The sequence below is a fragment of the Hippocampus comes genome, unplaced genomic scaffold (genome assembly GCF_001891065.2).
Source record: "Hippocampus comes isolate QL1 unplaced genomic scaffold, H_comes_QL1_v1.1 scaffold190, whole genome shotgun sequence".
In the NCBI taxonomy this organism is placed as follows: Eukaryota; Metazoa; Chordata; class Actinopteri; order Syngnathiformes; family Syngnathidae; genus Hippocampus; species Hippocampus comes.
Window position 1 is genome coordinate 439,773 of NW_017805121.1, and position 9,951 is coordinate 449,723.

General features: G+C 52.6%; 4 protein-coding genes across 4 annotated transcripts in view; 2 read left to right on the plus strand and 2 right to left on the minus strand.

Annotated features, from left to right (window-relative positions):
• The window catches only part of LOC109513455 (tigger transposable element-derived protein 1-like), a 3,308-nt gene extending 607 nt beyond the window's left edge, over positions 1 to 2,701 (plus strand). Inside the window, exon 2 of the mRNA XM_019865953.1 lies at positions 190 to 2,701. Coding sequence (XP_019721512.1) covers positions 190 to 2,423 — 2,234 coding nt within the window. The 3' untranslated portion in view covers positions 2,424 to 2,701. The remainder of the gene's footprint in view (positions 1 to 189) is intronic.
• Positions 2,702 to 3,251: 550 nt separating this feature from the next.
• LOC109513462 (zinc finger protein OZF-like) lies at positions 3,252 to 6,019 on the plus strand. The gene is made up of 2 exons (XM_019865965.1): positions 3,252 to 3,546; positions 4,487 to 6,019. Exons 1-2 carry the CDS (start codon positions 3,369 to 3,371, stop codon positions 5,629 to 5,631), a joined length of 1,323 nt encoding a protein of 440 aa, XP_019721524.1. The 5' UTR covers positions 3,252 to 3,368; the 3' UTR covers positions 5,632 to 6,019.
• A 1,062-nt stretch (positions 6,020 to 7,081) lies between these two features.
• LOC109513443 (gastrula zinc finger protein XlCGF7.1-like) lies at positions 7,082 to 9,950 on the minus strand (the record flags this gene model as incomplete). The annotated part of the gene is made up of 2 exons (XM_019865932.1): positions 7,082 to 7,322; positions 9,134 to 9,950. A coding segment is annotated over one exon (765 nt), but the record flags the coding sequence as incomplete, so codon positions are not given.
• Positions 7,082 to 9,951, minus strand: part of LOC109513478 (gastrula zinc finger protein XlCGF7.1-like) — a 3,681-nt gene continuing 811 nt past the window's right edge. The window contains exons 2-4 of the mRNA XM_019865984.1: positions 8,626 to 8,821; positions 7,408 to 8,353; positions 7,082 to 7,315 (exon numbers count right to left, since the gene is read on the minus strand). Of these exons, the coding sequence (XP_019721543.1) occupies positions 7,449 to 8,353; positions 8,626 to 8,662 (942 nt within the window). The 5' untranslated portion in view covers positions 8,663 to 8,821 and the 3' untranslated portion in view covers positions 7,082 to 7,315; positions 7,408 to 7,448. The remainder of the gene's footprint in view (positions 7,316 to 7,407; positions 8,354 to 8,625; positions 8,822 to 9,951) is intronic.

The window sequence follows — 9,951 nt, forward strand, 5'->3', positions numbered from 1 at the left end:
TGTTTTAACAGATGTGCTCCGACTGCGTCAGCACTCAGCTTGAAAATATGAACTCCGTCAGCTTTCTGTAGCATCGATGCATTTCCTCGTCGGGCATAAAACCCCAGAGAAGGGTACACAACAACTAAAATATACAGAAGGGGGGCCTGGGGGTTCCAGCAAATCAATTGGCTCGTTTTTGTCCCACAGATGTCCGGCACCCGATCGGTCATCAGGACCAGCTCTCCTGTCAGCGGCCCCCCATTAAAGAGGAGGCAGAGGATCCACGGCTGTGCTACGAGGAAGAAGAGGATCAACGGCCCCCTTACATTAAAGTGGAAGTGGTCGAGGCTGACATCAGCAAGTTCCCCCAGACCGGCGTGTCTGTCAAGAGCGAGAACTGTGACGACAATCCGCCCGAGCGGTCGCGGTGTCGTCGGAGCAGCGCGACGCAGCGCGCGACCGCGGGGCCCGACGTAGACCCCCTTGCGGGAACCCCTCCGGACAGCCTCCTGGCTCCGCTGTCGGACAGCGACGACGTAGAAGGGACGACGAGTGACTCTGACCCGGAATGCTCAAAAGGGGACCCGACTTTTAACAGCAAGCAGCGCTCTGCGGCGGACCGTAAACGCCGCAAAGCGAAGCGTTTTCGCTGCTCCGTTTGCGGTCAGCGATTTCTTCAAGAAAAGCATTTGACGAGACACGCGAGAACGCACACGGGAGAAATTCTTCGTTGCTCGGCTTGTTTTAAAGGGTTCCTTCATAAGCACGCCTTAATTAAACACACGAAGACGCACACGGGGGAGCGAGCCGCCGCTTGTTCGGCTTGGGCGAAAGGCTTCGTTCAAAAGTCGAATACGGGGAGAGCTGGGCTTGCCGGCGACGCCGGGCACGAGCAAATATTTCCGGGCGATCCTCGCGTCGGCTCCCCCGCCGCGCTCGAGTCGGATGCCGAGCGCTCAGCCGCGGCGCCCCCCGCGCGGTGCGAACGCTCGCCGAGCGCATCGGACCATCCGGGGGTCTTCGCCCTCGACGCGTTCCCGAGGCAACCGAAGCGGCCCGTTCGTTTGACCGTGGAACAAAAGAAGGAGATCATCGCCGAGCACGAAGCCGGGTTGCGCGTCGCCGATCTCGCCGCGCAGTTTGGCTTGCCCAAATCGACCGTTTGTACGATTCTTAAAAACAAGGCGTCCATCAAGGCGGCCGATGTGGCCAAAGGAGTGACGCTTCTGACCAAGCAGCGGCCTCAAATTCTCGAGGACGTGGAGAAATTGTTGCTGCTGTGGGTCAACGAGCAGGAGCTCGCCGGCGGCGGCGTGAGCGCCAGCGCCGTCATTAAAAAGGCCAAGAGGCTGTACGGCGACTTGGTCGCCGACAGCGGCCAGTGTGACAATTTCAAAGCCAGTCGAGGCTGGTTTGACAACTTCATCAAGCGAAGCGGAATTCGCAGCGTCCGGCACGACGAGGATGTGGACAGTTTGAACAGAAAAGCCGCCGAGGCGTTTGCGGGTCAATTCGAAAGCCTGGTGCAAAGCGAAGGCTACCTGCCCAATCAAGTTTTCAACTGCGGCGAAGCGGGGCTCTTTTGGAGAAAAATGCCCAAAAGAACGTCGCTCACCAAAGAGGAGAAGGCTCGGCCCGGACACAAGCCCATGAAGGACAAGTTCACCCTTTTATTGTGCGCCAACGCCAGCGGCGATTGTCAGCTGAAGCCGCTTTTGGTGTACCACTCGGAAAATCCTCGCGCCTTTAAGAGCAACCACGTGCTGAAGGCGGAGCTGCCCGTCATGTGGAGAGCCAACGCCAAGATCCGGGTCACGCGGGCGCTTTTCACCGAGTGGGCGAGCGAGGTTTTCGCGCCGGCCATCAAGACCTACCTGGAGGAGAACGCGTTGCCCCTCCGATGTCTCCTGGTGGTGGACAAGGCGGCCGCTCATCCACCGAGCTTGGAGGACGACCTGGACGCCGAATACAACTTCATCCGGGTCCAGTTCCTGCCATCCAACGCCGCGCGCTTGCTGCAGCCCGTGGGCCAGCAGCTCGTGACTCACTTCAAGAAATTGTACACCAGGGCGCTTTTCTCCAGATGCTTTCAAGTCACAAAGGCCACCGATCTGACGCTGAGCCAGTTTTGGAGGGACCACTTCAACATCTTTCACTGCATCCACCTGATCGACCAGGCCTGGAGGGAAGTCTCGCACCTCACCCTGCAATCCGCTTGGAAGAGACTTTGGCCCACTTGCCCGCCGGAGACGGACTCGGAGGGCCCCCGTGTCGCGGCGGCGGCGGTGGACGACATCGTGTCCATCGGCACGAGTCTGGGCTTGGAGCTTGACGGGCAAGATGTGGAGGAGCTGGTGGAGGAGCAGCTGGAGGACCGCCGCAAAGAACTGAGCACAAAGGAGCTTCTGGAGCTGCAGAGCGAACAGATGAAAAGCTGCTAGGCGGGAGGAGTCGTCACACCTGGAGGAAACGGCAAACAAACCAACGGGCGGAGCTTGGAGAGAAGTGCAAGCCATTATGTAAAAAAACAAAAAAAAAATGTCAAAACTACAAGAACAGTTTCCATTGGAAATGGTGTGATGTCCCACGCGGTGGAAAGAAAAAAGTTTCTACAAATCGTGCCCAACAAATGTCGTGATCATGACCCACGGTTGTTTTGGAAGAAGCCTTTTTAAAAAGCAGCACTCGCTAAAACAGAATCATTGTCATGTTTTCTCATGCAAAAAAACAAACAACAACAACAATGTTTACATTTTTGTCTGATCTGTTCTTAGAATTGCTTGTGTTTGTTTTGTGTGGGGGGGGGCGGCAAAATGCCTCCTTGCGCTTAATGTTAGCTTCTCGTTTAGCAATTTTTGCGCCATCGTTTAATGTGCATTTGGATGCAAGAGCGCCCTTTGCACTGGGAAAAAAATGAAAGTATTTGCTTCGTTTGTTGTTTCAAAGCCTTGATTGTTGGGATGATGCTTGTCGATTTTTTTTTAGGCGTGCACTGAAAATGAAATGCTCTGATCATAAATGAAATAGATCAATGAGTATTTTGCACATATGCATGAATTTTGTCCATGCGGTGGGTTTTTTTTGCCAACCCATCTGGTGAGGAAGCGCATATTGCAGTGTGGCCCACTCAGTAGCGCTGATGAAAAAATGGTGGCCCCCCTCCAGCATTTTTTTTTCAATACCTATTCCAGTCCAGACGATGGCGGCAATGTGCATTTAAGATGGTTTGCAGACGGTAGAAAAAGGCGGAAGAAGATAAAAGGCAGCGGACGGCATCGCGGTCCGATCCGAGACGGCAGCGGGTGGCACAAGTGCGAGGCGCAAACCTTTTTTTTTTTCCCTCCTCCCGCGGCGTCTCTTTTGGGGGACCGTCTTACGGCATCAAAATGTTGAGAGAGTTGGTCATGGAGCGACTGATTGCGGCGGCAGACGAAATCTTCGGACTGTTCGAAAGCACGATCGCGTCGTACGAGGAGCAACTTTGTCGAGCTCGAGAGGAGAGCGAGCGACATCGGCGACGACTCGAAGCTGTTCGCGACGCTCAAATGGGGAGACGCGTCGAAGGTCTGCTCCCGAAACGTCGACGTGATGTTTACGACGTGTTATTTATGGAAGGAAGGGATTCATGCATGTCATTGGTGTCCGTGAAACAAAAACAGTTAGGGGCAGGGAGCAGCCTCTCGGAAATCGTCGGAAACCCAGGGGGGATGTCGAAATCCGGTCCTCGGGGGCCGCTGTCTGTCTGTCACGCCCTGTCCTCTCCGTCTGCCTCCTCCAAGCCAATAGTCCGGGTGGCCCTCGGGGTTCGCTGATGAGCTTCTCATTCGAATCAGCTGTGTTGTTGTTGGAGGAGAGGGGGGGCGTCGAAAACGGGCAGCGCCGCGGCCCTCGAGGACCGGAGCTGGACATACCTCGTGTAACTCCAGTTAAAACTCATTCAATCCCAGGCATTGACTGGATTTTGACTGATCTCGCAAGGCCCGCAGAATATTTGGTTCGAATGCGATATAAACATGGAGCCTACCAAAATAAAGTTGAGACTCTCTTCCTTCAGCAGAAAAAAAAACTGTTTCTATCTTTTTCCATTCTTCGGCAATCGGCATGACAAAATGGCTAATTTTCATGGAAGTGGCGATTCCAGGGCAAAAAAAAAAAAAAAAAACCGAGAAAAAGAGCTTTTTGTAAAAGCATGCATTTCAATCACGTGAGGCACCACTGCCACCTACTGGTCGCTTTTTTTTTAACATGATTTACAATGCAAACGGCTTCTTCTCATTCACAGATTGCATCGCATAAAAAAAAGACTTAAGACGTTCAAGGACGTCCTTGTTAAGGGCGCGCGAGCACTGGTTCGCGTGATCGCTGCGATCAGTTTATTTCTCTATCAAACGGCGACAAGGTCCAGTCGTTTTATTTATTTATTTAATTTAAATTAGGAAAACATTTTTTGGCCCCATGGCAATAGTTGTAGGAACAAAATCAACTTGTGATGCGTGTCCCACAGGTGCCGAGCAGTCCATCGCTCCTCAGGTTGGATGTTGCTCTCAGCCGCAGGGGCGGAGCTACAGTTTGGAGCAAGCGCTTCCGCAGCCCCCCCACGCGAAGGAGCGAGAGGAGGATGCGCAGCCCTCCCACACAAAAGACGCAGATGCCAAGCAAGCCCACGTGAAGCAGGAAAAAGAGGAGACTGACATCAGCAAGTTTGCACCCGCCGGTGTCTCGTTGGCGAGGCAAACGTTCAAAGACGAACTGCCCGAGTGCTCGCCGCTTCAACGTGAGGGTCCGAGCGGAGAACACTTTGGAGGACCCCCACCGGACAACCTCTCGGCTCCGCCGTCAGACAGTCCTGACTTGGAAGAACCTCGGAGAAGCGACTCAGACTATGAAGGTGATGACAAACGGCGGAAATGTTCTGAGGCGGACGCGACGCTGAAGAACAAAGCCTCCCCGAAACGGATGAGATGTCACACGCGTGAAAAATGTTTCAGCTGTTCAATTTGTGGCCAAAGGTTTGCTCAAAAGAGACTTCTGATCGAGCACGAGAGTACCCACAAGGAAGAAAAACCTTTCCGTTGCTCGTTGTGCGACGACAAATTCTCCTTTAAGTCGCATTTGGTCATACACATGCGAAAACACACGGGAGAAAAACCCTTTGGTTGCTCTTTCTGCGACAAAATGTTCTCGCACAAGGCCAATTTGGTCACGCACATGCGAATACACACCGGGGAAAAGCCCTTCGGTTGCGCGGTTTGCGGTGAAAAATTCATTCAAAGGTCCCACATGGTGGCGCACGGGAGAAAACACACGGGAGAAAAGTCCTTCGGTTGCTCGTTTTGCGGCAAGGCCTTCTCGCGCAAGTCGCAAATGGTGATCCACGTGCGAATCCACACTGGAGAAAAACCCTTTGCCTGCTCCTTTTGCGGCAAGGCCTTCTCGCGCAAGTCCCATTTGGTCCGACACGTGAGAACCCACACCGGAGAAAAGCCCTTCAGCTGCTCCTTCTGCGGCAAAGCCTTCAAACAAAACGCTCATCTGCTCGCACACGAGCACATACACATGAGACCTTTCGTTTGCACGGCGGTCGCCTGCGGCAAAAGATTCGCATTGGAGAGCGCTCTGGTCAGACACTTGGCGACGCACAGGTATTGAAAGCTTTCCCACCTCGTACGTCTGGGCCGCTGCGGCGGCGCATGACAAACTGGGAAACGGACGACTCGGGTCTTCTTCACTCTGTGACCGAAGCCCGACTCATCGGCGCACTCGGGACAGACGCGCAAAAGCAGTGAAGGGGGGGTTGAGGGGACACGTTGTTATTCTTTCTCAAAATGTTTTGCTTTGTAAATTGGAAATAATGACTCTGTGTTGTGAATTTTTTTCCTCACGCTATCAAGTTTTCCCAAAAGTGCAAAGAAAGCTGTCTGAAGATTTTTTTTTTTGTCAAAGAACTAAGTAAAAATGCCATCGTTTGATTGTACTCTATGTTCGCCTGTTGTCCCCAATAAAAGGAGCACCTACGTTGACTGTAACTTGAGTGTCTAGTCGATAGTCTGTAAGCGCTTTTCGGCCTTTCCGCACGGACAGAGTCGTAAGCAGAAAACGTTTTTTTTTTTTTTGTGCTCCTTCTGCGGCAAAGCCTTCAAACAAAACGCTCATCTGCTCGCACACGAGCACATACACATGAGACCTTTCGTTTGCACGGCGGTCGCCTGCGGCAAAAGATTCGCATTGGAGAGCGCTCTGGTCAGACACTTGGCGACGCACAGGTATTGAAAGCTTTCCCACCCTGGGCCGCTGCTGCGGCGCATGACAAACTGGGAAACGGACGACTCGGGTCTTCTTTACTCTGTGACCGAAGCCCGACTCAGCGGCGCACTCGGGACAGACCCGCAAAAGCAGTGAAGGAGGGGTTGAGGGGACACGTTGTTATTCTTTCTCAAAATGTTTTGCTTTGTAAATTGGAAATAATGACTCTGTGTTGTGATCTCGAGAACGACTCTGATGGAAGATTGGCCGCGCCGATCCCCTCCTCGCTTCGTCCGTACCGGTCGAGGCCCCGTTTTTTTTTTCTTCACGCTATCAAGTTTTCCCAAAAGTGCAAAGAAAGCTGTCTGAAGATTTTTTTTTTGTCAAAGAACTAAGTAAAAATGCCATCGTTTGATTGTACTCTATGTTCGCCTGTTGTCCCCAATAAAAGGAGCACCTACGTTGACTGTAACTTGAGTGTCTAGTCGATAGTCTGTAAGCGCTTTTCGGCCTTTCCGCACGGACAGAGTCGTAAGCAGAAAACGTTTTTTTTTTTTTTGTTTTTGTTCCAGCCTTTCTGCATAGCTTCTCTTTGCGTGTGTTCATTTCTTTTGCTAGTTGGTTTCGGGTGCGTTTGGACTTTCCAGGCTTCTTACCTGCTTCGGTTGAGGTGCGACCGCGCAGCTCTCCGGACTCAGCTAGCATCCGAAACCTCCTTATGCAGACATCCTCGTCTCGGTCTGTTTATTTTTTTTTTCGGCACAAAAGCATCCCTTGGTGCCTTGCAGGGCACTCAGTCAATCTTATAATTCGTTCTATGATCAAAGAAAAAAAAGAGTTGCGTGAGAGAAGAAAAGAAGGTAAGCAGTCCTTTTATTCATTTGCTCATTTTTTCGAGTGCAAAACAAACGATGAGGAGGGTTAGCATTGATATTGCCGTCGAAGAAGGTCAGCATCTATTTTGGAACTTTTTTGACAATCGCTGACGTCACACCAGCAGATGCTGGGACGGCGGGGGCGTCTCCATCTTCGCTCCCGCCGAATGAATTTTTGCCAATCCACGTTTTGGTGATCTCGGCGCAGATGACATTCACATGCTGAGAACCAAGTGAACCGACTCCTATTCAATTCTTTCGTCTTCGCTCGAGAACGACTCTGATGGAAGATTGGCCGCGCCGATCCCCTCCTCGCTTCGTCCGTACCGGTCGAGGCCCCGAAAACATTTATTCGCTCTCCGTGATGTGTTTGCGCATGTGCTCAGTCAAACTGGCCCGATGGCCGTAACTTTCTCCGCACACGGAGCAACTGAAGGGTATTCCTCCGGCGTGCGTCCTCATGTGCGTCAACACGTGCTCCTTGCGGGAGAAGGCCTTGCCGCAATCTGAGCAGCGGAAGGGTTTTTCTCCGGTGTGCTTTCTCATGTGCGTGGCCATATTTTCTTTCTGAGAGAACGTTTTGCCGCAAGTTGAGCACCGGAAGGGTTTTTCTCCCGTGTGCGTCCTCATGTGCAATTCTATGCTTCCCTTCTGCGAGAACGTTTTCCCGCAGACCGAGCAGCTGAAGGGTTTTTCTCCGGTGTGTACTCGCAAGTGTCTTAGCATCGGTCCTTTTTGAGAAAAGTCCTTGCCGCAGAACGAGCAAGTGAAGGGCTTTTCTCCCGTGTGCGTTCTCATGTGTGTGATCAAAGTTTGTTTTGTAGCAAAGTTTTTACTGCAAAGGGAGCAGGTCACACGTTTTTTACACGGCTGTGACGTTTCCTTGTCGCCGGGAGCCGTCGCCTTTCCGGAGCCTTTCCACCGTTTGCCGCCGCCGTCGCGGTCTGCGTCCCTCCCCAAAGGCTCTTCGGTCTCGTCGACGTCTGACAGTGGTCCCGAGACGCTGCCCGGTGGGCTTTGAGGATGAAGCTGGGACCACCGGAGCGGTACGTCTTCGGCATCTTCTTTTTTCACAGAGACAACGATCGGCGGCAACTCGCCAATGTCGGTCTCCTGCTCTTCCTCCTTAATGTGGGGGTGCTGTCGGCCATCCTCTTCTTTAACGCGGGGGGCCGGTGGATCCTCCTCTTCCTCTTTCACACGTGCTGGACGAGGGGGAAGTTCTTCCTGCCGACCAATCAGCCGCCGGGTGTCTTCGGGACACAAGCAACAACACCAAGGCAGTTTAGATCACCACATCCCGACCTCCTGTGAGCCAAAGCGCGTGATGTGGTCTGATCTGCTTTGAAAATACAGGATGCCGCTGGTCAAAGTGGCATTTTCCAAACAACAACAACAACAACAACAACACAGGCATGCTGCAAACAAGCAAAAGCTTCGAGCATTTGTTCGCCACTCGTCCCATCTGCCACAATATCAACAAAAAGTATGACAATAAAAAGAAAGGCGTGATATTCGTTGTTACTTTCGCTGTCTGCATCGCTCCTCGGAAGTCTTTCCATGTCGTCGCCGAATGCGATCAGGAAGCTGCAGGACACCTTGGGTGGTTCGTCTTCGTGCTCCTCACTCTCCGCAAAGACCTCAGTCTGTGTCTTCCTCTGGAGCCTCCCGATCTCCCCTGGGGTTGAGGGCTAGGTTCTTCGACGGGTTCGTGTAGGCCCCTCTCGCGCACACACACACACACACAAACAGACACACACACACACACACACACACACACACACACACACGCTCAACTCCTCAATTTCAATAAAACTACGGAAACTGCACGACCGGCCAAAAAGCAATTCGTCAAATTGTTAATCTAAATAAAATAAGTCAAGTTTTTTTTTTTTTTTACTCGATTCTTCGTCGTCTACGCACAGCTCCAACGTTAGCATTTAGCTAGCACGCGCACACGTACAACTATCACAAGCGGACTAACAGGAAAGGTCGACTCACCAAGTCAAGAACGACTCGGATGGAAGATTGGCCACGCCGAGCCCCTCCTCGCTTCGTCCGTACCGGTCGAGGCCCCGAAAACATTTATTCGCTCTCCGTGATGTGTTTGCGCATGTGCTCAGTCAAACTGGCCCGATGGCCGTAACTTTCTCCGCACACGGAGCAACTGAAGGGTATTCCTCCGGCGTGCGTCCTCATGTGCGTCAACACGTGCTCCTTGCGGGAGAAGGCCTTGCCGCAATCTGAGCAGCGGAAGGGTTTTTCTCCGGTGTGCTTTCTCATGTGCGTGGCCATATTTTCTTTCTGAGAGAACGTTTTGCCGCAAGTTGAGCACCGGAAGGGTTTTTCTCCCGTGTGCGTCCTCATGTGCAATTCTATGCTTCCCTTCTGCGAGAACGTCTTCCCGCAGACCGAGCAGCTGAAGGGTTTTTCTCCGGTGTGTACTCGCAAGTGTCTTAGCATCGGTCCTTTTTGAGAAAAGTCCTTGCCGCAGAACGAGCAAGTGAAGGGCTTTTCTCCCGTGTGCGTTCTCATGTGTGTGATCAAAGTTTGTTTTGTAGCAAAGTTTTTACTGCAAAGGGAGCAGGTCACACGTTTTTTACACGGCTGTGACGTTTCCTTGTCGCCGGGAGCCGTCGCCTTTCCGGAGCCTTTCCACTGTTTGCCGCCGCCGTCGCAGTCTGCGTCCCTCCCCAAAGGCTCTTCGGTCTCGTCGACGTCTGACAGTGGTCCCGAGACGCTGCCCGGTGGGCTTTGAGGATGAAGCTGGGACCACCGGAGCGGTACGTCTTCGGCATCTTCTTTTTTCACAGAGACAACGATCGGCGGGGACGCGGCGGAGGTGGGGCAC